This window comes from Aquila chrysaetos, chromosome 26 (assembly GCF_900496995.4).
Source record: "Aquila chrysaetos chrysaetos chromosome 26, bAquChr1.4, whole genome shotgun sequence".
In the NCBI taxonomy this organism is placed as follows: Eukaryota; Metazoa; Chordata; class Aves; order Accipitriformes; family Accipitridae; genus Aquila; species Aquila chrysaetos.
Window position 1 is genome coordinate 2,822,345 of NC_044029.1, and position 25,290 is coordinate 2,847,634.

Here is a 25,290-nt window from a genome sequence, read left to right on the forward strand (position 1 = left end):
CTAGTTTAACTCTGCACAAACTTGTTAATTTTTTTTTTTTTTTTAAAAGATATTTTGTCCACAGAACCATCTGAGAAGGTAATTAGCAGGAACTGAGGATTTTAATACCATGAAGATTTTTGTAAGTTGTGCCACCAGAAACAAACTAAAACACACATAGATCAAGCCAAGGAAGGACCTGAAAGCATTCTGCAGGGCAGTACTGAGCCTACTGCTAGCAAGTAAACTTGGAGAAGAAAAAGTTCCTTCACACTGTTTCCTACTTAAATACAAAGCAAGGTTTCAAAACACGCACAGAATTTAAATTTAAGATCCTCCTTGAGAGCTTGTCTCAGACACTAGGTAAGCTCTCACAGCCTCACCATGGATCAGGTGCCATAAAATTAAGTCTCAACACTGCAAGTGATATCCTCTAGTGACTCATAGCCCAATACCAGACTCCTGAGACTGGGTGCATCATAAAAGATTAGCACAAAATTTAAAGGGAAAAGCACAAGCTCTGTGTTAGAAAGCTCTCATTCAGACAGGCAAATCAAGATCTGCCATGTTTTCAAGCACAGCATTCTAAGCAGTATGACCTATCATGAGAACAAAACCAATAAAACATTGTCGTGCCTATTAACTTACACAGGCCTTTTTCCAGACTTCTTGTAGCCCTTGCCTTAAAAGGGACTTAAGCAGTATTTACTACGTCAGAACTAAACTAATTTTTTGCAACTGGAATTCAGATACTAATACCAAGTCCATAAAATTGCTCTATTTTGTGATTGGTTCTGGAAGTTTAACCTGGCTCTGTCTAGAAGCCAAGATAAACTAATGGAACAAAAGTGAGATTATTTAAAAAAAAAAAAAAAAAAAAAAAAAAAAGGAACGCCAGTTCCTGTTGCTTCAGCACTTTGATACAAAGACTATAGTATACTTCAGTGTAACTTATACAGCAGTATTTAGAAGGCTTTAAGCACATGCAACTATTCAGCTAGTAGCACTATTACTACATGTGTTACTCTTAACTAACGTGAATAGCTTTAGGAATGCTGGTAAATCCATATTTGGGGCTGGGGGAGGAAGGAAGAGAGGGAATAAAGAAGGAAGAGATTATTCTCAGGGCTCACACCATTAAATGCCTCAAGTACAAGAAGCTCATTCATTTATTGAAGACGCATTGTCTTCCAACTGCAACTGAGCTACACGTAGGTTACTTTGAGGACTTACATAGAAAAGTCTTTACCTTCTGTGAAGTAACACTGAAGTTGAGAGGATTCTCCAAAACAGTGCATAAATGAAAGAATGACGACATTTAATTGCATTGCAGTTCAGTTTGGAGTTTGTTTGTTTGGTTTGGGTTTTTTTGATGCTAACAGTATCCCTGAAGGAGGTCAACTGAAAGTATTTCATGTAACTAGAAGAGAAAGATATATTTCATGTTAAAACATATAGCAAAGCGGGGTGAAAAATAATTCAAAGTGAAAAGGAAGTTCCTTAAGCACTGAAAAGCAAATGAAGACTAACTTTTCCTCCCGTCCGAATTAAAGGCCTAACATAGGCTAAAGGAATATGGTTTTAAACTATTGTTATAGTGCAACTATGATGAATATCCCTCCCACCAAGTGTTGACATGAACTGCTCTGGTTTTACTATCAGATTTTTCTTTTTTTTTTTTTTTTTTTAAACATGGAAGACTTAGCAGCACAAAATGACACCACTGATACATCAGTTGTCTTGCTTTTGCTGCTTTTCAGCAATGCATTTATTTTGATAAGGAAAATCCACACACATTAAAGTCATTTTTATTTTTCTGCATTTTGACATCAAAAGTGAATGTCTTATGTTACAGTTTTCTATAGGATGGACACAAGTTTAGCTATTTGGATTACTCAAAAAAGCAGATTAAAAGGAAAAAAAAACATTAATCTTAACAGAAAAAAAGACCTATTGCTTTGCTACAAATTACCATTTTTGTCCCAAAGTTCACGGAAAATAAAGCTTCCCCATAGCTATAGTCTACACAATAATTGTACCTAGAGTAAAAAGATATTGACTATTAGCTAATGTTCTCAGCTTTTTATAAGTAGCACTTTAAGAATAAGTAGTATGATTTATTGCGATCTTGTACCAAGCAGTAAGACTGAACATCTGTATGCTGCAGATTTAAGCACACCAAAATGTATACATTCACTTTAAAAAATTGTTGCTTATCACTCTTCATTGGTAGTAGTGAAGTCAGCTGCCTGCTCAACTAAGTTACACAATATAGAGTGTTTCAGCATGCTTCCACTGAGAAAAATATTCAACTGCATGAAAGTAGTAAATCTCACCTTAGAAGATGAAACTGTAGCAGAAAATGCAGCAATGCCCTCTTCATACAAGAATAAAACTTCATATGGAATTTTCACGTTTTGAGAATACTTCTCTACATGAACATTCAAAGATAATCACATAAAGCTGTGTTGGAAAGACCTCGCTTTTTTAAAAAAGAAAAAAGACCACTGCTAAAGTCAGAATTTAGACTACTTCAGATAACAACCTTGACCCAAAAAAGTATTTTAGTAGCAAATTATATTGATGCAATTTTAATCTTCCACACATATTACTAATAAATAAGTTCCTCTAAGACATCCCTTGCCAATTAGATTCATATCCTGCTCCTACAACACTAAGCACTAAAATGAAGGGATACATTTAAATGATGTTACGCTTAAACGGAGTTACTAATATGATACTAAGACTCTTACAGAAATGTGAACAGGTTTACAGTTACATTTACTAAAAAGTTACAGTAAATCTACAGAAAAGGTTGTCCTTGTACTCTCCCAACATCCTAAAAGGGATCAAATTCAGTTACATTGTTACTGGAAAAAATCCATACAAAGATGCATTTCCCTTTATCACCTGTGTTAAAATCCTCCTCCACAATAATCTTATAGACACAAAAGTACAACTTCTTTTCTGTACAAAGGAAAAGCTTTAAAAACACAGCTTCACATTTTACTACATTTTTGCCCTTCTCAGCTTCCAAGTTCTTGCAAAAACAAATATAGTTTCTCAAAAATGAATTTAAAAGATGTCCACATTAAAAAAATAAAGCCTACAAAAAGTTCAAAGATCTAAAAAAATGTTACTCCTATGGCAAAGTGATCTCCTACTAGTCCAAAGTCCAGAAAGTTACCGATGTCCATTTAATATTATCTTTCTTCATTTATCCAATTTATCAGGATCCAATCACATTATTTGTAAGAAGTCCTTGAGCCGATGAGAGGGCAGAAGAGATCTCTACAATTAAAAACAGGAGATCAATAGGGTGTGCCTTTCAGAAAGATACTCATTTGGCACCACCCGGAGAGCCAATAGTAAGATAGTTAGAGAAAGGATTTCCTTGATTAGTTTCCATAGACTGATAAACCAAAAACAAGAAGACTAAAACAACAACAAAGAGAAGAACTTTTATCCACAGGGGAATGGAGCGTTCTTTTTTTGTTGGTGGCTTCTCCGACTTGATGTCAGTTGAGGTACCATATTTTGGAGCATACTTAGAGTAACTTTCCTCCATTCTGAAGTCACTGGGCTCTATAGGCCGGCTAGCAGCTCCTTTGATTGGTCGACGGCAGCTAGCACTGTTAATCCAAAAAAAAAAAAAAAAATTAAAATTAAAATATTGCATATTTAAAAGAGCAATCTAAGGTATACAGGAAAGTTTTAGTATAATTAAAGAACTAAAAATTATTTCTAGTGAATGCAGTACCTCAAATATCTGTCTCAAACTGTAACATGTCTATCATTACTATTTTTAAAGTTAATAATTCAGTGTTCAAACACCCCTTAAAAAAAAAACCTCAAATGCCACTTCACCCTATCCACATAATCAGTGGATCATAACTGGCAATAAGACTCTAGGAACTCTCTCTACTTGCATCTTTAATGATCACTTAGGCAGCCCCACTGGGATTTCTAAACCTAATATTGTCCCTGGCCATTAGAATATCTACTGATGGCTAAGCTGATACACAGAGCCAGAGACAAAGCGGTATGGGTTAAGAAAACCACATACATTGCCAAGTCCTTATATACAAGGAGCACACGTGCATGATTTTTATTCAAAAAGTGGTATAGATTTAACTACGCTGATAAGACCTCAAAACAAGAGAGCAGATACACCACAGCAGTAGTAACTGGTACCATGTATTCTCCTTATGGTAAGACTTTATGCAACTGCAGTTTAAACTGAAGCTATAATTAACATGTTGGAAACACAGGAGTTGATTTCACATCTTAATATAGGGAAAGTTTTTCTCCTATTCTCTGAACAGAATGAAGTTTTGTGAATTGTGTAATTATCCAGAGGGTTGTTTCAATTTTTGTTTAAATACAAAGTTGCAAAGAAAAGTGTAATAGCCCTTCCTAGGTGCCATCCTTATTCATGCTAAGAGTAATCTTTGACTACAACAGGACTGCTACTTAAAGGAAAAAAATAGGGTATCTGAAAATTCTTTTTGGCTCTCAAAAAGAAAGCTCAAATATATGCTGGGAGACCTTTTCGTAATTTAACAGCAGGCCTAAAGCAGTTGCATCTAGCCAAAAATTTAAATATTGTGACCCATTACCACAGAGAAGCCCTTTACATTTAACGTCCAGAAGTTCCAGTAATAATTCCTACTATACTACTACCCTGTTCTCCCACCCCAAATTTAAATAAAGAGGCTATTTTGGCTAACAAAACTATGTATATAGAACAGAAGAGCTAGGTGGTCATCTCAACTGCCATTGAGCCAGAGTGCAAAACTGTTCCTCAGAAATCTACCAATATAAACAAAGAATACTTCTCAGCTTAAACAGGTTTACAAGAACCAAGAAACAAGCCCCCATAAACCTTAGAAATACCTAATTCCTGTAGGTGTTGAGACTTCATAAGGGAACATTTCCTTAAGAATATCCCTTTCTACTCTTCGTTCTTCTGTATGAGTTCTCTCCGCCACCTAGGAAACCAAAACCAGTTATAGACCTAACAAACCGCAAAACAGAAAGCTCCTGCATAGCTATCTCAGTGACCGTAACCATGTGCAATTTTAAGAATGAACAAGTCACCCAGTGACATTCAAGAAGTTTACTTCTTGGGTTTTAGAAGTTAGTTTAACCTTTGTTAGTGGCAGCTGTCTGGTCACTTTTGGCGTCTTAAAGCATTCAGTGCTCTCCTCAGTTTCCTTTAAGATAAAGAATACGTTGTATAAATACAATACACCTGCCAGCCAATGATGTAGATGATCAAAAAAAAACTTAACCATCACCTCTATCATGGCTGTGTTGAGCAGATCACAGGATTGGTTGTGGCCAACATGATTAAAAAAGCACTGATGTGGGCAATCTGTCTCTTCTTGCTGTAATAAACAATGCCACAGTACAGTAAAATACTAACTGAAAAAAACTTCAGCAGTTTGAAACAGAACATCAAGTTTTCCCACAACCTTCTATTTGACAACTAAGTCTACATTCCAGTCACATTATAAATAAGTAAAGCAGCACATTTCATAGTCTCAGACCCTTTGGTAGAATAGGCTTCACGGTTGTTAATACAAGTTTTATCTACAGTAACTACATGTAGCAATGAACTCCATTTAAATTCAGCCAAGCATTATCTTGTAATGTAAAATTGCACAATATTACAGTACTACATTAATACAATTACATATACTTGCAAGTGCTTTAGACAGTTCTCCAAGAGGTATATAATTTCAGCAGCTTGAATAGGTTAACATTAAAGAATCATTTTCTTGATAATCGACAGGAATCTACGGATGCTTTTTAAATTCAGGCTTTTGGTCTATAGTAATCCTATTATTTGATTCCCTAAATTAAGGCACATTGTGTTTTTTCAGGACAGGCTAATTTACAAGATCAAAAGGTAGAAAACCCAATTCTATCATTGAGCTATTCAAAGAATTTAAAAGGAAAAAAAAAATTCTACATTTTGTTCAATAAAATAGCAGCACAAGGAGAAATAACACACCAAAACATATTTGGCTTAGGAAACAAAGAAAGAGAAAAAAAGAAAAAAAGCAGGATTTACACACACACACACACCCCCCATCCCAAATCCAAAAGGGGAAGGTAAACATATGTTTATATTCTCTCTTTTATGCCATGTGACAACACTAGTTTATTTTGGCTAGTGCCACCTGGGTAATGATCTCCTCTACCCCTTCTGTACTAAGCAGTAAGCACATACACACAAGATCTTGTTCACAGAGTAAGCAAGAGCAATCTAAGCTTTAATTTATTTACTTCAGCTGTCATCAATGGTTGCTTTGGTGTTCTTCTGGGCATGTCTGAGAGTTCACTGATTGACAGTGTAGAAGCTGCGTGCTTGAAATTTCCAGGCACCCTATTGACAACCTGCCGAGATTCAAAATTGTTCAAACTCAGAATCAGCCAAAAAACAAAATAAAAGGGGGGAAGGTGGCAGAACCAAACAACAAAACCTTTACGTGCATTGAATATATGCATGTTAGGAGTTAACTCCAGAAGGTTGTGTAACGGATACTCTGAAATAAGCACAGGAAACACATTTCTTATCATTCCAAGTAGTTTCTTTTAAGCCATTTAGAAACTTAAAAGCTATTTAGTTCACACGAAAAGCCAAACTTAAAAGCAGATATTCTGCATGTATTTAAATAAATTAAGAAAAGATCTAAGCTTTTAAAGTGGTTCTTTTCAGCTCTCCCCCCAAAAAGACATTAGATGGGACCTAGGTGTCTACCTAGTCCCATTTCAAAGTGAACAGCATTAGGTATCAATACAGATACTAAATATGTGGTTTCAAAGACTACTGACTAGTCTTACTTTCCTTAAAACAGTCTTTTATCTGTTCAAAACAGAATGATTCTGTCAGTAAAGATATATTACAGAAAAATACCACTTGCATGATTTATTAAACAAATTTACTAAGCATATTTACTAGGGTCTCGTTGCTTGCAGTCAATATAGTTTCAGCTATGGGAGTACTCTCTGATATTACAGCATCATCTACAGGCAACTGTGCTGTAGCTTCCACCTGTTTGTTTAAAACAAACAAAAGAAAACAATTGAATAAAATAGCCACTGGGACCCTAACAGCGAGAAAAAAAAACTTGTCTATTGTAAAAAGCCTCTCATCACCCTTTTCCTTGGTGTTCTTCTTGACACTCTTGTAGACTCCCTAGAAAATGCCTGCAGAGGTCCACTTTTTGAAGATCCACTTGTCCAGACAGTCTCAGTAACTCCATCTTGAGAATAGGTCTATTCAAGCATCAAACACATGATCAAATGCATGAAAGCCAGCTCTCAACATTGGATACCCACAACCAAAAGCCAGAATAGCATGCATACGCCAGAAGCAGTGTGTTTACAATCAAAAAAAAAAGTGGATCCCAATACATTCAATAATGAATAGCTAGCTAGATTAATAGTGTTGACCACAATACTTACGTTAGAGCACATTATTATTCAAATACAGAACTGACTAGATAATGCACAACAGGAAAAACTGGTAATTTGCTCACTGCAATAGAGTGAAGTAACTAATGCTGCAAGTAGTTACATCAAGTCATGGACAGCAGATATGCTAGCTTCCAGGCCCATTACCTTACCTGCCTACACAAAAAAATTAATCTATAAGCATAAGCAGAAAGCATCACCTTGTTCTCTACCCAGACAGGGGTCTATTCTCTCAAGCAGAGATGGGAATGGTTTTGGGCACAGCCACCTACATTTCAACAGGAACTAATCTCCAGCTGCAGGGGGGAGATGTTTTATAATCTTAAAAGTTTCCACATACAGAGATGAAACTCACAGTTTTCACACAACAGTAGGTTTAAACAATCAAGCCTGACACAGATCTTTACAAATCTGAGTAACAACATGAAGTGCCAAACTTTTATAGCCATTAACAAACACAGACCCTTCCCCATGACTTATTGCAAATTTTATGCTCAAAGAAAAAAATCCTCCTCAAACCTAACTCCAAACATAGACCTGGAGGGAAAGGGAGATGAGGGTCTGCTTCTTCTAGATTATATACAAGATTTTCCTTTTGATTTGGTTAAGTTTAAAAATAAAAATTATTAGTTTGTTAATACTGAAATCTTTGCACATTAACACCTCATGCACTGATGTATTACCAAGTTTTTGGAAGTTACACTCGGTGCTGATGGAAGTTAGAGAGACTGGTGCAACTGTCAGTTACAGGTCTAACCAGCAGACAACTTCACTGGAACAGTATTAGCCCCAAAACAATGTGTTAAGAGAGCAGGCTGGAAAGCATTTATTTATCAAGAGGGGAAAAAAAGGTCTAACAATGCCCTTATCTATTCCCCACTTGCATCTTCAAAGTTACTCCAGTGAAACTAGAAGCAGAGCAGCTTTATGCTCTTAAGTCCTGTATTACAGCTGCTACATATCCAGCAGAGGGAGCACAAGCGTTTTGCTTTACTCCAAAGTCACTGAAATACTTTGAAAGCCAAATGATGTGTATTTATGCACAGACCTCAAGTCCAAACAGATTCAGATGTTTCGTATAGAGTTGTAGATTTCAGCCTAAGTCTCCAATATTAAATTTAAACAGACTTCTGATGAAAGATCTCCCAACCCTCTTTATATATTCACCAGACACTGGCTTCCCTTCCCTATTAAGAAAAGCTTAACCTGCAATCTTCACTCATGACTCCCCATCTCACCCCTATACACTTTCCATTTGAGAGGTGTTCTTCCTTAGAAGCTTAGAGAAAAACACTAATTTCAGAGTGGTTCCACTCAAGAAAACAGTAAGGCAATTCCCTCATCCTACTAATAGAGAGCTCCCCTGCCCCAGGCTGTTTGACTAGGAACTGGTTTTCTTCTAATGAAGAATTAGAAGTACTTCAGTAAGTAACCACCTCTCTCCCTAGTTCTTCAGATGCTTGTCAGTCATGTGTTTTAAGTACCAAGTTTCAAGTTTTTTCTGGCATGAAAAGTCCAGGAAAAAAAACAGCAGAAGACCCATCCAGACTTCAGCAGAGCATATTCAACAGACAAAATTTAAAAAAAAAAAAATAATAATAATAAAAAAAAATTGTTGTCTACAGTTACAGTCATCCTCAATGTCAATTGAGCAGGCCTTGTCTGCTTATCCCACAAATATTTGAACTAATTAAACCCTATCAAAATGTAAGCCTCATTTTAGGTACACCAACACCCTGCATATAACCAGAGAAAGCAACAATGGTGTGGTACACAAGTACCATTCAGAATGTGCTTTTAACTGTTGTATTAATCATGAGCAGTGAAGCTATAGATTATGAGTTTACCTCAGCTATCACCTACCAAGTTTTTTATTGGGTGTATGCCACATGAAATTTGTATGCCAGCAGCTGCAACACTGCATGTTTTATTTTTAAGAAGCCCAGCTATACAGGTAGTCAAAAAAATGCAGGGAGGAGTAGGGGAACACAGCACATGCAGAATGTCACTACACAAAGTCTCAATGAGAGAGAGCAGTTCTACACTGCTAGGAGACCTTAACATTTACTTTGTTTAGCCTGCCTCTTTCTGTTCAGCACCATTTACTGTGAGGCATTAGGCCCAGTTTTGAACTCTAATTCTATATTCACCTACCTGATTGGAGGGGGGCATTCGAATTAGGTTTTTCTTCCAACTTTTCCAGCTCACTATGATGAGGCAATTAAGCACAAACAGCCAAGCTGAAATTCATCTAGCCCTCCACTGCTAACTGACTGATAAGACCCATAAGCCTGCTCAACCTCCCCACCCAATTTCTTTTGTGCCAGCCTGCTTCAAGACTATCTATTCGCACTCTTTTCTTAAGAGAACAGCAACATCCATCCATGCCAAATGACAGACAATATTTTCAGCAGTGTACGTCTGGACTAAGACTAGTGCTGCACAGGACCAAGAAGTGACTAATAAGTCTGCTCACACCACTCTACCAACCAGTTTTCAGCCCCACCACTCTTCAGAGCCTCATAATCTTTGAGCCAATGCCACACACTGCACAACAGCCGCATATTATTCTGCAGAATGAGTATGGTCACTTGACACAGTAGCTGCAAACTTAAGATCCAATTTCACAGAAAGAGGGAAAGAAAAAAAAAAATACATCTTCCCACCTTCCACTTTTGTTCTCAGCAAAATATATGACTACACATATTTGCTAGCCAAAAACATTGAGCTGTTCTTCGCTTCAAGCGGCTGTAATTTTTTGTCAGTGGGGTGTTTTTTTGGGTTTTGGGGTTTTGGTTTTTTTTTTTGGTTTGGGTTTTTTTGTTTGTTTGTTTTAAATACAGCAGTCAGGAGTTGAAAGGTAAAAGGTTTAACAAGCTAGAGAGCAAGTTGCTGAAGAATTTGGTATCCTTTTGAAATTAGATCATTTTTTGATTAAGTGATATTCCTTTGATTAACTACTGGTAATTAAAATATGCAAGTAACAACATATTGCATCTATACTGCACATATAAAAGATTGCAAGACAAAACATGGAAAGGACCTAATGTTATTACAGTGAAATTGGATGACCAAAAATTGAGTAAGCGCTCATCACTTGAAATGCCACAAAAATACATCACTGTATCTCTTCCCTTTTATTCTGTAAGTGGGTTCCTGAAAACTAGGAAGCTTTGTCTGTTGATAGCTGAATTAAATACCTCTATTACACTGAGGCTGGCAAGGATTTCTGGGTGAACAGCAATTTAGAAAAAAGTAAACCTTAAATACAAGAACCTCAAGATTCAGATGTCCATTATAAAGACCATTGAGCAGGAGTTGTCCGAATAAATTAAGGAATATTTTGTGTGTTGAACTAAGTGTGTGTTTTGATTTGTAGAAGTGAAATCTGTTCAGCTTGTAGCATAAAAATCCAATTAAAAATAAGCAGAACTAGCTACAGATCTCCATAACTGTGTTGTATTACCCAAGCTCACATAGCAGCAATGTTACCTGCTTTAAGACATCCATAGCAAAAGCATGTTTATACATACATACACACTATCTAAATAGGAAGTATCTGGCATTTAGTGTAAGTAGTGAGAAAAGTAATTGATCTGCTAAAATACATCAAACTATTAACAGGATGGATTTTGAGTCACTGAACGTTTTCTATACAAGTCCTTTACTGTAGCACAACTCTACTAGTTATTGGTCAGATGAATAACACTGTAAAGATGCTAAGTAACCTAAGCTGGGGAACAGGGTATTTAGTGACACTGTCACATCACAAGGACAGATCAGCCACCAACTACTGAATCCAGCATTCAGCCAGCAGTTTGAAAACATGAGGTGCTTCTGTAAAATCCCTCTTTCACCAAGACAATAGATCTAATATTTTTTATAAGTAAAGGACAAGTGGTACATACAGCAAGATTTAAACTTGTTATTTATTATTTTTCCTCTTAGGAGAAGCTTTCCAACTCATTAATGTCTACTCTAGTACTGCTGCTACGAGCAAAGTTGAGGAAAAAAAATATTATATAGATAGCTAGTCCATGTGTGTACACACATAAACACACTTCTATATATATAAATATAGGTGTAAACAGAAGTACATTACTTCATGTATTTAAACCACAGCTATTAAACAGATGTATTCAAAACGCATACATGTATCTATAGATATCAAGCCAGATAGATAGGAATATGATGTATGCATACATATTTAAAACAATTTCTAAAAAAACAAACACAAAACCCAAAAACCCCAACCTTTTTCCAAATTCTTTTTTTTTTTTATTTGAGAAACTGCTTCTTTTATGAATCAAGTTGTTTACAAACATCCAACAGGATGACATCAGCCCATCTGACTTAAAAACCTGTCAAGTTTCCAGAACTAAACATGTTAAAGTTGCCTATTATTTTTCTCTAAGAGGTGCTGCAGCAGCTGGCAAGTCAGACAAACAGCTTTTAGGAGACCATAATTTTGAATGTTATCAGACAGGCTAAAACCAGCAGCTATAGTTAATTCACAAGATTTTCATGCTGTATTAGAACAGGCTTTCTGAAAGAACTTTTAAAAAACAGCATAGCCCACTTAGTCAAATGTGATTATGTTAAAAGTAGTAAGCTGTTTAGTGAACACATCACCTGCAGTTAGCAGCTGTTCCAGATGCCACTAAATTAAACATACCTGGTTGTGTTCAACAACTCTTTTTTGTTTGAGTGCTACTGGAGTCTTCGTCCTGGCTTTCAATGGTTCTCTCTTCTCAAGCCTCAGCTCAGTCTTCGGATCTGTAACCGGTTTTAATAGAACTAGTTTCTATAATACATACTGGTTGTTGTACTAGTTTAAATCAATTGTATTTTAATAAAAATTCATTTTAAGAGGCAACATAACTCTGTTATGAGTTACCATTTCCTTAAAAAGTTGTGAGATACAGGTAAGTTTCTCCATTGAATGTAGAAGAACAAAGACTTTTGAAGAATAACCTTAAAAACTATTTTAAACCACTGACCCAAGTACTTCAGTTTTGTCCTAAAAATCTTACATTTCAGTTATGCTTTGACCAATCCAGCAGTTCCACTTAGAAACTGGTATCAAGTTGCAATTATTTTAACCAAAGTACCATTATACTATTGATTGTAGTAAGGGTATTGAAGCTTTTCAACATTGTTTAGGCTGTTAGTTTTGTTTCCTTTAAAATAGGCCCTTTTATATAAACTCCTTTTTGATGCCGAAGGGTGAGTGGTTAGCAGTCATCTTACCAGTAAGAGGATGTATTATTTCCACCCCCTTTCTAAAATTCTAATAGCATTACACCAACAAATTTAGAGTTTATTTATAGAAACTTTTTTTTTTTTTTTTTTTTTTTTTTTGCAGAGGGAAGTGTCTGTTTGGTTTTGGTCCCATCCCCACCCCCGTGTTTGAACAGTTTGGTAATTAGATGAAGCATATGTAAGAATAAGGAGATAGCTGTCAGTTGTGACTGGGCTCTTGACTGCCCTAAAAATAAATAAATAAATCTCTAACATCCCTTCCCCCCCAAAAGTGCAAGAGATTAAAGTTCAAACACAAGCCCAAGCATACAAGGGAGATCCATTGAGTCCCTAGCTGTATTTCAACCCTTTCTGTCCTAACTCCATGGAAGTTCCTGTAAAAACAAAAAAAAACCCACTCCCAAAACCAAACCACAGAAAATAAGCATCTTCTAACATTCCATTCAAGACACTCTTTAAAGCCCACACTGTTTTTACTTTTGGTAAGATGTATGATGGTGTGTTTTAGGTTCCACTTCCCCCGCCCCTGTACTTTTTTGATATAAAATTGATATTAAAACCACAAAACCCACACCCAAGACCAATCAATCAAGCTACCCCAAACTAAGTCCATAAGGAACAGAGCATAAAAGGGATTGAGTCATATGAGAGACATTAAACAAAAGAAGTACAGAATTTTAGTAAATAAACATTCATACGCTATCCCACAGCAAATAACTACTGTGAGCACTGTAAGACAAAATTGCACTTGCACTTAAAGATGAATTGCAAAGAACACTGGAACACTTAATATGCAGTTCTCCTACCTATCAGATTTACAGGCTCCAGTCTGGGGAAAATGGACAAAAGGGAACAGTTTGGTAGCAAAAAGTTTCCCTTCCCAGAACAGGCACCTGGATCACTGTGGTAGTACTGCATGATCAAGTACATGACTCGCATGGTACCTAGAGCAGTATCTCAAAGCCTCACCTAACAGGAAGATTATGCCCTCTAGGTATTTCTTCTACTGTAAGTATTACTGATGTATAATTTGAATAGTTCACAGGCAAGTTCCTCTTGAGTCTTACCTTCTTCATTGTCACTGTACTGGTCAGAATCATTATTTCCATTCTGTCTGGTGTTCTCAGCAGTTGAAGAAATCACTGGGAGAGGTACAGGTGCCTTCAGTTCTGGATCTTGCTCCATCAGTTTCAACAGTTTTTTCTCATAAAGTTTCCTAGTAGTAGCTGTAACAAGGAAGGATACATGCTAAAGATACAGTTTTCATCTTTCCTGACTTGATTGCTAGAACTCAGCTGTTATATATCCCTTGGGAATCTCTGAAAGTGTGTTTTTTATTTTTAATGCATCTGTATGGCCCAAAGCATACACCTCTAGGTATATAACTCTACCTCTAAGGCTTCTTTTTGGTTTAAGAGAATTCTTAAGATAAACTTAGACCTCTTAGCACACTGAAAGTTACAAGCATTTACCTATAAAAAGGGAACTTACCTGCTTCTTAGGTGCTTTGTTTCATATGGGGCAATATACAAGTTGTTATGCCCTCCCAGAAAATTTAGGGAGATTGATATTGCAAGAGCGACAGCTTCCATGCATATTCCACTATTATCCTCTTAATCCCTTTACCCTGGAACTAGCACCCTTTCCCCCTTAGTTTAACCTTTGCCCTGTTGGCAAATTCAGTCCAATAAGGATCAGAGGTGGTGCAAGTAAGCAGCAACAACGGAACTTCTGTTTGCTGCACCTAGCCCTCAGGCTGGCTTGCTTGATCTAGGAAGACAGCTGTTTAAAACTAAATTGTATGAAGGCTAGCACATACTTCCATGTCAGGACTGTGCTGGCAAAAATCTGTAGAGGTTAACTGGTGCCTGAGCTGTTAGCTGCAGAGAAGTCTAACCTTAGAAGACTTCAGATAAGAGGAAGCCACCCTTAAAAAGAAGTGGCAGACTCTCACAAGAAACAGAATCCAGAACTAAGGCTTTTACTTAGACCAAATTTGAACATCTTTCCAGTGGACTACATAGGTACTTGAATTTTTCAGAAGATTTGAGCACTATTCAAGAGGAATAGGTTGAATGGGAAGGCATACAGAAACAGCTAGCAGAAAATATTATGCATGACTTTGAATACACATGGGACTCCAGGCTCCATCACTGACACTTCCATCCACCCAGGATTTCAAGGACATTCCACAAAAGGCTCAGCACGCTACAGGCAACCATCTCTTTTCTGAAGAGTTGTGAAATCGAAGTCCTTTGCCATTGGCTTAGTGTGCAATCTGAAAGGCAAGGAGCTTTGATCCCACATCACAGATGAGTGCCCAAGGCAGAAGATTAAGCTGAGGTCAGGACTTCTATGATAGGTTAGCATGCAGGATAGAATGCTAGGTTCAAGGAGCCAGAAAAAATATTAGTAAAGGAAAACTTTATTGCACAATGCAGTGAGTAGGAAATGCTCTAGGGAAGGGGAAGTTCTCTGTTCTCATTCTGCTCTCGATGCTATGAGGTTATTATGTAAGATGTGTTTTCTATTTAAGCAGGCCCCAGATCTCAACCTCTGTATCAGAAGACCTAATTACCCCAGCACTGAACTTTAACTAATGGATACGCAGCTTCAGAGCAGAAGTTCAATATCTCCAGCTGGCCTAGAACACGAGAGGAACAAACTGTGGACTTGGCTACACCACCGTGGTTCAAGTCTTCCCAATGTAAATAGTTCAATGAAAGCATATTAAGTGGGAAGTAGGATTGCAAGAGTATTGGTACTAAACTTAGTAAGTAACTGTATCAGAGAAGCTTAGCACTCAGAACTGAGGCTTAGTGACAAATATGTTGAACAGATGAATATTTGCTAGTTCAGTTGACCTACCTACAATTGGGCCAGGGTTTAGTCCATACTTCACAAGTTGCTCTTGAAGATCTTCATTACTCATCTCTGTTATATCTAGGTCATCCTTCTCCTCTGGCCTGGGTTTGTCAGTTTTCTTTGTGGCCTTCTGTGAGTGTGCAAGGGAGAAACAAGACACAGTGTTGCCAATTAATACAGAACACATCTTTTTTTTCTTCTAAGGTAACAGGAATATATTAGAATCCTGAACATACAAAACCAGGAATAGTAATTATATTCTCCCCCATCACCACCACTAAAGCCTACGTGAAACACCTCAAACATTTACACCTACTAAACAAACACGCACAAGTTTCCTACTTACATAAGGAAATACCCATTACAAGCCTCCTTTATAGTAAAAAAAAAAAAAAAATAAAAATTTCTTACTCATTATTCTGATCCTGTGTTTTAATTTGAAGTTCAAGTATACAACAGGAGAGGATTTCTTTCCTATGACCGGAGAGGTAAGCTTCTAGCTGTTTCACCATCACTATACTAAGCTACAAATATTTATGTTCCATTGGCATTTCTTCACATTTTTCTTCTACCTAGTAGGTCAACGCTTCTTCCTCTAATGACATGGAACAAGTTCTTCAGTATCTACACCCTCTCAACCAAGTTCCCAAAATCCCCATTCCCACTTATCCTGGTGTTCTCTGTAAGATTACAGGATGTTACAAAGCGAGTGCAGGAAAGGCAAAACCAGAAACACCCTCAAATTTTCAAAATCCTGCCTGTCTGCTTAGGCCTCTGCTACTGTAGCTCTAACAAATCCTAAACCCAACTCTGGCAACACTACTTGAACAGTTGGCAACACACCACCACCACATACAGATGGTTATCAAAATAATCTGCCAAGATGCTACTCCTAAATTAGCAGTTTCCGCTATATTCAAACAGAGTGATCATAACATTCGTTCAACTTGGGAAGCCTTTGTTACTACAATAGACATTTCAAGCTCCAAGATCTGCAAGAGAGTAAGGAGGTAAGACAGGAAAAAATATGCTTAGGATCTGCTTGCTCTCAACTAAGAAAGATCTTGATAGTGCTTTGAAGTAAGTCATATCTGTATCTCAAAATTGTAGGATATAAACAGATACAACTTCTACACTTAACATGTTTCTCAACTTGGTTCCCCAGAGGGACTATCTGGGTTTTCTGGTACTTACCAAAGACTAAAATTCCAAATACAAATATGTTATAACACTCACTCACAGTTAACAGGGTTTTTTTTCTTGTTGTATTTAGTTAGTAAGATAGCACTAAAAGGCTATAAGATGACTGGTAAGAGTCAACATTATCTACCTAGCCATTAATGTCAGTTAATACCGGTTTGCATGCAAGCTTGGTCTTGCCTCAAGTGTCTTAATATTTTAAAGCTAAACCTGGACTGTATGAGGATTTCCCAAATATAACTGACTCCCCAATTAAATTATTTTCCTCTAACTCTTGGATTGTGAAAATCCCAGCATGATGAACTTAAAATCAGCTGCTGAAAAGCAATAGAATCTCCAAGAGCTCATGCTATTTCTTATTTCTAAGATATAGATTCCAAGCATTCTGAAGAAAGGACAGGATCACTAAAGTGGCAGATTTCACTAATGACAGATTTAGAACTCACTTTATCAGTAATTCTATTCCTTTATCACACAAAAATCCAATTAGTTTTTGAAGCAACTGAGCCTACTTATCTAGTACACAAAAAAGAACCAATCTGCAGCTATAGGAGACTTATATTTACTTTTAAACGTGTTGCTCATAACACTGTTTCAAGTTAGGTATCACATTAACAAAAAATTTGTATTCAGTGCATTTTTTTCTGGACTACTGAACTGTCCAAACAGTGGAACAGCGTTCCAAAACACATGCTGGGTTTTGTTGTTGGGATCTGTTTAGACTGTTGACAGCTCTGGTGTTTGCACACATCACCAAGCAGATGCCAAGATGCTACTTCCATATTTCAGAAGAAAACTACCACCATGGCGCAGGAAATCAACATTCCAATGGCACTTTAGAGAAACTGGAAACCTAATTTAATGTATCTCTGCCTTTGTATCACTTAGAGGCCACAGAAGACACTATAAGAATATACACCAGAAGAACTACTCAGCACCCTACTAGACTTTTTACAGAAATCTTAACTACCAGAAATCTAACTGCAACTGATGTGTAATACCATCCTCTAACACAAGTAAACTTACATATCTCATAGGATCTTTGGTACTTTTTTTCTTCCAAGTACTATTTCACTTTTTCCTGCAGTATTACCATACATTGAGACCATCAGAATAGTCAGTTTCAGCAGAGAAAAAGGGCAGGGAGAGGATGAAAAGTTGAAGGTAATCTGTGTTCTTCAATAATATGGCCAGATGCATTGATTACCTTGTGTTCTGTGAGGTCTTCAACCTTTGCTTTTGAGTAACTACTGTCCTTAAAGCAGAAGCAAATTATGTCACTTGTACAAGTAGAAAGCTGCCATTTAACCACTCACTGGACCGTAAGATCCATACCTAGAAGCCTCAGGCAGGAAAGAAAAATTTATTCCGTACCTTGGCTGTGGTACGACAGCATTAACCTCAGCAACAACATTAGCTTTAATTACCACTACTATTATAGTATAAAGCACCACTACACTTTCTATGCATCATCACAACTTATCCATGGGACTAGCCCGTGAGACAGATCAAAAGAGCTACCTTTAAAATTTATCATTGCAAATTAAAACAAAAACAAACAAACAAACCCACACCCACATTTCCCTGGTCCGATGGCCATTAGTAAAGTTAAAGTTGTCTTACTGTGGTGCAGAGGTGAAGTGCTTAAAATGAAATTGTGGCAAACACCAGGATTTGCTGAAGTAAGGTGGTGCAGCTGACCACTTTGCACGTAACGAAAATATTCTTGCAACACTATACCCAGACCAATAAATCCCTATCTGAAGATCTTCTCATTCCATCCAGAGCTGGCAGCATTAAAAAAATATTTCTAGTCATTGCCATTTTCTAGAAAACAGAAGATGGAAGAGGATCTGCATACTTCACTTGAGACAGATTTGTTCACACCAAAGAGGTAGCAATTTGGTAGTGGTATCTGTCAGGCTCAGTTTCAGATTAACTAGAACCCAACCCTTCAAACAAGTACCGAACTGAATTATAAGCATGGGTCTCCCACATAGCATTCTCGTTCTAGGGCCACAGGAAAACAAGAGCATAAAAGAAGTTCGTCTTCTCAGAGTGTCATCTCTCAACAGCAAAAAGCTTTCACCTTCTTTCACTAATGAGAGGAGCAGCAAATGCAAGTGATGAGAATTCAGACCTGGAAGCTATCCCTTACCTCATCTTTGGCATTCCTGGTGAATAGAAGTCCATCAGCTACAGACCAATTTATCAGACAGTCTTTATGGGTACCTTTACTAGTTCTAGCACTACTCCACCAAAGACAACCATATGTAACATCTTGAAGAAGCCATTAAATAATATAACAGACAACTATGGGACATCACCAAAAGAAGCATTTTAAAATCCCAAGTTAAATGGCACCTACATTAGGACATTCAAGGTCTTTAATCCCAAACAGGTGCAGCTTCACCACTAGAAGCAGAAAGGCTCAGGGCTTCTTTACTATTTCTCTGAATGAGGTTAAGACAGGCTAAGAAAGCCCAAACCACACCAACAGAATGGTCTTTAATTTTCCAGTTTGTACAGTGTCCTCTCTAGTAACAAATAACTGTATTTCTCTCAGGGGAGGGGGAGATAAGGAACTGCACATGCCAAGTCTAAATAATAGACTTATACTGTGAAATACAGAGGTCTCTAGTCCCCTTGCACTTTTTATTTTATCATACACAAACATTTCCTGCAGTAGAATTATTTTTTTTAAACCAAGTCCTATTGAACTTTTTAACCTCAAACACCTCGAGACAATATTTACCAAAAGCTACAAGACAGACAAAATAAACAATGGAAAGGAAATTATGCAGCAGTAATTCAGAGATACTGATACATGCAACTTTAAGAATTCTTTACCTTTTAACCTTAGTTAAAAAGGTGCCAGACTTAGAATTTCCAAGCCTATGTATGGTAACAGTCCTAAATTATAAGACTGGGGACTACTCAACCCTTCCACCCCCTCCACCCCCAGACACTAAATTCCATGTTACTCAGTGAAGGCAATGTACCCACTCTGAAAACAGATGAATGCTGCATAATGAAGAGTTGTTTCCAGAGAACCTAAGTGAAAGAGTAAAAATTCACAACAAAAAACAAATCAAGAAACCAAACTAACAGATGGTCTCATGGCTCAATCAGCTGAATGCTGACCTGGAGATCTGGCTTGTGTATGTGTCCCTGCTGAACAACTGACATGCACTGCTAGACAAAATTACTTCAATGGGATTATTTTATTTAACTATAACCACCATTATTACACCAGCACTCTTAACAAGCATATCTCCCTAGTTCATGAGTCTAGAACTGCAGAAAGTCTGAAGGTGCAGAACAGCATGGCAGGACTTCTCACTGCAGTGGGAATTACTCAGTCACCTCACCCCTACTGCCCACAGCTGTCACCCAGACAGCAGATGAGTGCTTTTTAAAAGGCCACAAAGGTGTTAATCTGTATTCTGGGTCACATTGGTACAGCACATCATAATTAAGAGACACAGCCGCACAGGAAACACTGAACAGATTCTCTTCCTTCACCGGGTAGCATATATGCTTCACATTCTCTCACATATTGGAGTGTGCAGTTTCACCTTCCATACTCCTAACCTTCATAAACTACCAGTTTTACTATTACCTTCCCTTTTCCAATAGGGAAGGGCTTGAAACCTTACAGTTACCTCAGCTACAGATATTATCACTACCACACCATTCTGACCATAAAGAGCTGAAGCTAGCTCTTCATTTACTTGGCTATTTGATTAAAACAAAAAAACTTCTTTACCTGATAGGTCTCTTCTATAACCTTTCGAACAGACCTTTCAGGTCCAGATGAGCTAAGTCATAAAAACCTACACATTCTGAGCTCTGAACAGCTCCTGTTTGGCAACAGTGTCAAGATGATATTTTTGGTATGTGCTTTAAAACAATGTTCCTAAAGAGGCAAAAAATGCTATTTCATAGTTATTTTTCCTTTGAGCTATCTGTCCTGATATTCAGCCCATAACTAACAAGGACCAGGAGCATCCAGATGCAGATGGTTCCCCCTGCAGCAAAAAGGTGTCTCACATACCAGCCACTGTCCTCACGTACCACTATGCTAAATAGTTGCTCAAAAACATTAGTAGAGCTGGAGAAGCTGGCTCCTCCAGACAATATTATCAGACTGAGGCCCAAACAAGCATGATATTAAGTTTTTCCTCTCCTGGTAAGAGTATATAGCCAAAGTGAGCTCTGGAAGTGAGTGCTGGAAGAGCAATGGATTTAAAAGACATAATTTGTAGTAGAATTAAAACTATGGAGTTTTGCCTCATTGCTGCACAGCTTTTATCAATGGAAGACGTGCGCCTTAATGCATTATCAAATGCCCAGAACTTCAGCAAAAAGAGCACTAAAATGACAGTGTAGGCAGTTTAAAATTACTAATGACTACAGCAATGTCAAAACATTAACTGTCAGTATCAAGGGACCTGGTTTAGCTTTCCTGCCTGTTCAATGACTGCAACATGGATATTCGGAATACTCCTTTGAACTTGTTTCTTATATCCATTTTGAGAAACACACTACTCTCCCCCGCTTCGGCATCCGCAAGTCAGCTGACAGATCAAGCGAGGCATCGATTCGAACATAACAGGAGCACTCCCTCAAATCGAGCCCCCCCAGCCCCTCCACACGGGCACACACACCGCAGGCTCGGGGAGAGGGGGTGTCGGTCGTACCTCTCTGCTCTTCCCACAGGGACGGGGGAACGCTCCGCCACCACTCGGTCACCGCAGGGATCTACAAGTCAGGACCGCCCGTTATTCGGACCAACGAGGGTATCCCGGCTACGATACGTTTTCCACAGTAAAAGCCGTATTAAACAATACATTTTGTGCACCCTCGACAGCCTACGCCCGTAAGTAAGGACAGACTGCTTTTTGGCTGTGATCCCAATCCTTTCACGGGACTCGAGCAACCCAGAGGATTGCTCACTCGCGCAAGGCACTTGGACTTCAGCAGGCAGGCACACAAAAAGTTAAGTGCTCGCAACTGTTGCACCAGTATTACTAATGAATAAACACAGACTCAAGAAGAAAGAGGTGACATCTCTCACCTGTGTTGCTCTTCTCTATTCCAAAGTACCCGTTTCTTTCCTCCAAGAGTGATTCTGGCCCTTTTCTACCTCTCCCTCTATGCATCTGGCATTCATTCATCCATCCATCCCAAGAGTGAGAGGGAGTCTTCACTCCCAAATCAGTTTGGTTTTTTGATTGATTGTTGTTGCTGGGTTTTGGGAGCTTTTTTGGTTTGGGGTTTTTTGGGGGTTGTTTTTTGGTTTTGTTTTGGGTTTTTTTGGTGTTTGTTTTTGTTTGGGTTTTTTTGTTTGTTTTTGGTTTTTTTTAAGAATATTAAGCTATATCCAAAGAAATACCAAAAAATAAGGAATAGCAGAAAGCACAGTGGGACAGAACCCTCCAAAAACCAAACCTGTGTAAGCCCTCTTTCAAATGTTTTTACAAGTTAATACTAGCCTTGACTGAGTCATCTGGATTGAAGACTTTTGCAACTTTCAAGTTAAGCAGTATTCAAATTTTTAGAGTGATGCAGGAAATACAGAAAAATAGAGCACTCCAAATAGCTTTGTAATACAGTCAAGTATTTTGGTGTTCTAGAAACATATTAAGTAGTTGATTGCCTAAAAGTTTGAAATAGCGAGTTTACAACACCCCCTGCAATGTATATAAACCGATACTACAATTTCCAAGACCTGTAATACACATTAAAATGGAACTAATAAACCATTGCAATTTTGTTACTCAGATCTCAACCCAATAACAGAAAAGAGCCATGTTATTATACCAGTACATGTTATAAAGTACTTTTGTTTCCTTACGCACCCAGTGCAAATTGTTTTCTGGTCCTTTTAAATATACCCATAAAAGCAATACCCAAGATAAAACAATGAAGGTACACAGAGGAGTAAAAGACAGAGGTTGCTGAATCCACCTTTGTTTCTGGAGCCTACCAAGTGACTTACAGGAAATACGGGATTCCTTTATTTTATTCCTCCTTCCCGGAATGCCTTGCAGTCCCAGCTTCCTACCTTTGCCCCTTATTTCTAGTTTCCTCTCTTTCAGAGGTCTGACTGCTTTCCCTCCTGTCCTCTCTTAATCTTATCAAGATATTTCACTTTGTTTCCACACCAGAATCCCAATTCCCTGGATGTCAGACTTCCTTCACTCTGCCTTTCCCTTCCAGCTGTTTTGTGGGCAAGTCACTTTGGAGACCCGTCTGTCTGTTACTCTTTTGGAAGGAGAGCTGACCAGAGACGCACCCTTATGGCAGAAGGCATGAACACGGACAACAGCTACCCAAGCCACAAGCAGTTGAAGAACTACCTAAGCTGCACTAAGCAGACAACAAGCATACATCAACCAAGATTTTTTTTTTTTTGGGGGGGGGGGGGGGGGGGGGGGGAGCACAATGGACCCAAATCCAAGCAGGTGTCACTAGAATATTTGCTTCAGTTTCAGAAGTTATGATGATATAGTGCTCTGATATTAATACACAAGACTAGCAGAAGTAGGAGAGCCTTCCAAACATTGTTAACAGAAGTGTAGGAGTACCACCCATTCTGTAAACATCAAAAGAGTCACCCGTAATTGTTTAAGCTTAAGCACTGTGGAAAGGAAAGGAAAAATCAGATCTAGGAGCTTTAGCTGTCATGAGACTTTCCTTCTCCCACAAGCGGGAAACAGGTCAGATTCAAGCTCATCCTATTTTACTCAAAAGCATCTTACGAATGTTACAGGCAGACCACAGAGAAATGTCTAGTTCACTGTAAAGTTTCTCCAGTGAATGCCAGTGAAGTACTTGAATTAGACAGATGTTAAAAAGAGGTAAATAATTTGGTTAGAAATCTCTTCCTCTTTTAGATGCAGTTTTCAGTTTCTTAATTCAAGAACTGTTTGTTGGGGTTTTTTAAAGGTTAAAATATGAAAGACCTTCAAAGGAGTCCCCTTCTCCACACTCTCCTTTACAAACGAGCTTTGAAAGATAGTATTTCAGATACAATTAAATACTTGTAATATCACACACATTACAACTCCAGTAGCTGGCAATCATTACACGAGCCTTTATGGAAGGCCAGACAGCTTAGAACTATGACTTAAAAGACTGCTTTCTCCATACGTGCAAATTTACAGACCACTTATTAAAAAATTAAAAAGGAAATCACATTTTCCCAAAGGCAAAAACTCCAAACGGCATCAGCTCCCCCCCCCCTTTCCTTACATGATAAAAGAAAGTCTGTCTAAGCAAGCAACGGTGGAGCAACTGAACATGCAGCAGAGGCACTCTGCTATAAAACATATGCTTAGAGGTACGAGGGAGACAGCTACATTAAGCAGACCCTCTTCGCACTAAACAGTCCACTTCGTTAAACAAAACAAACAAGCTGTTCCTTCACAGCTTCGTCCTTTCATCTGGAGGTATTTACAGAGAGCAGCGTTGCTTCAGTACAACCGGGACAGCTGATGGGAGTCGTCTTTCCAAAGTAAGTTGCAGCCTCGTGCGGAGCTTCTCTCGCTTTACTCCTCCGACACCCGAGTATCTCACTGACGAGACCGACCGCCAAATCAAAGTCACGGCTTCCCAATTTACGGTCGGGGGGGGGGGGGGGGCTGCCTCACGCTCCACTCGCGATCGCGCTGCCCCTCCCCGGCTGAGAAGCTCACAGGCGGGAGTCGAAGCCGGCGGCTGCCCAGCACCGACCCCCGCGGTTCCCAGCTCGCCTCCCGGTGCGGGGCGGCCGCCTGGCAACGCGCCCCCCCCCCCGCCCCGGGCCCCTCCGCCCCAGGCGATGGGGACCGATCGCGCCCTCGGGCCGAGCCGAGCCGGGCCGGGCCTCAAGTTAAGGCGAGAGGGAGCCGGAGCCGCGGCCGGCAGGCGGGGGGGGGGCGGACAGAGCCGTTCGGGCGGGAAAACGGGCCCGAGGCCGCCGGGAAGCTGAGGGAGCGCGGGCGGGGGGTCCCGGAGCGGCGGTTACTCACCCTCCCGGCGGCAGCTCCGCGGTTCCTGGCGCCGAGAGGCGTGGGCTCCCGTTCCTCGTCGCTGGAGAAGTCGGGCTGGGCGGCGGCGGGCGGGTTGCGGGCGGTGAGGTGCTGCAGGTAGAGCTGCACGTAGACGTCCTTGCGCTGCTCGCCGCCCGGCAGGCTCACATTGTTAGCGATCAGCTCGCTCTTCAGCTTCTCCTTGGTCAGCACCGACGGATCCGACAGGAACTCGGGCATCGCCGCCGAGCCTCCCGGGAGAGGCACCAACAAAGCGCGGGGAGAAGGGGCGGGGGCGGAGGAGGAGGAGGAGGGGAAGAAGAAGGACTCGCCTGCCCCGCGCCGCGCCAGGGACCCAGCTCCACAGCGGGCGGGCGCGCACACCGAGCGCTTCTCCCAGCCAGCAATAAACCGCGCCCCGATTGGCAGAGAGGAGAACGAAGCGGCTTTATTATTGGCTGCCGGGCGGTAAAAGGGGAGA

The 25,290-nt window shown here is 39.3% G+C and overlaps 1 protein-coding gene across 8 annotated transcripts; it reads right to left on the bottom strand.

Moving 5' to 3' along the window:
* Positions 1-82: 82 nt before the first annotated feature.
* On the bottom strand, positions 83-25,290 carry TMPO (thymopoietin). 8 transcript variants are annotated; one of them, XR_005931477.1, is made up of 12 exons: positions 24,810-25,286; positions 15,595-15,721; positions 13,794-13,952; positions 12,140-12,240; positions 7,147-7,266; positions 6,947-7,042; positions 6,274-6,384; positions 5,280-5,369; positions 5,130-5,195; positions 4,876-4,970; positions 2,316-3,611; positions 83-1,399 (listed from the first exon to the last, which is right to left on the bottom strand). XR_005931477.1 is itself a non-coding variant. In XM_030002668.2 (11 exons), the coding sequence occupies exons 1-11, from the start codon at positions 25,047-25,049 to the stop codon at positions 3,320-3,322; spliced, it is 1,497 nt and encodes a 498-aa protein (XP_029858528.1). In that variant the 5' UTR covers positions 25,050-25,286; the 3' UTR covers positions 1,715-3,319. The 8 variants fall into 8 exon arrangements, 7 of the variants coding, with proteins under 7 accessions (XP_029858528.1, XP_040976394.1, XP_040976393.1 ...); XM_030002668.2 differs by lacking the exon at positions 83-1,399 and having other exon boundaries at positions 1,715-3,611; XM_041120460.1 differs by lacking the exons at positions 83-1,399; positions 7,147-7,266 and having other exon boundaries at positions 1,715-3,611; positions 24,810-25,289.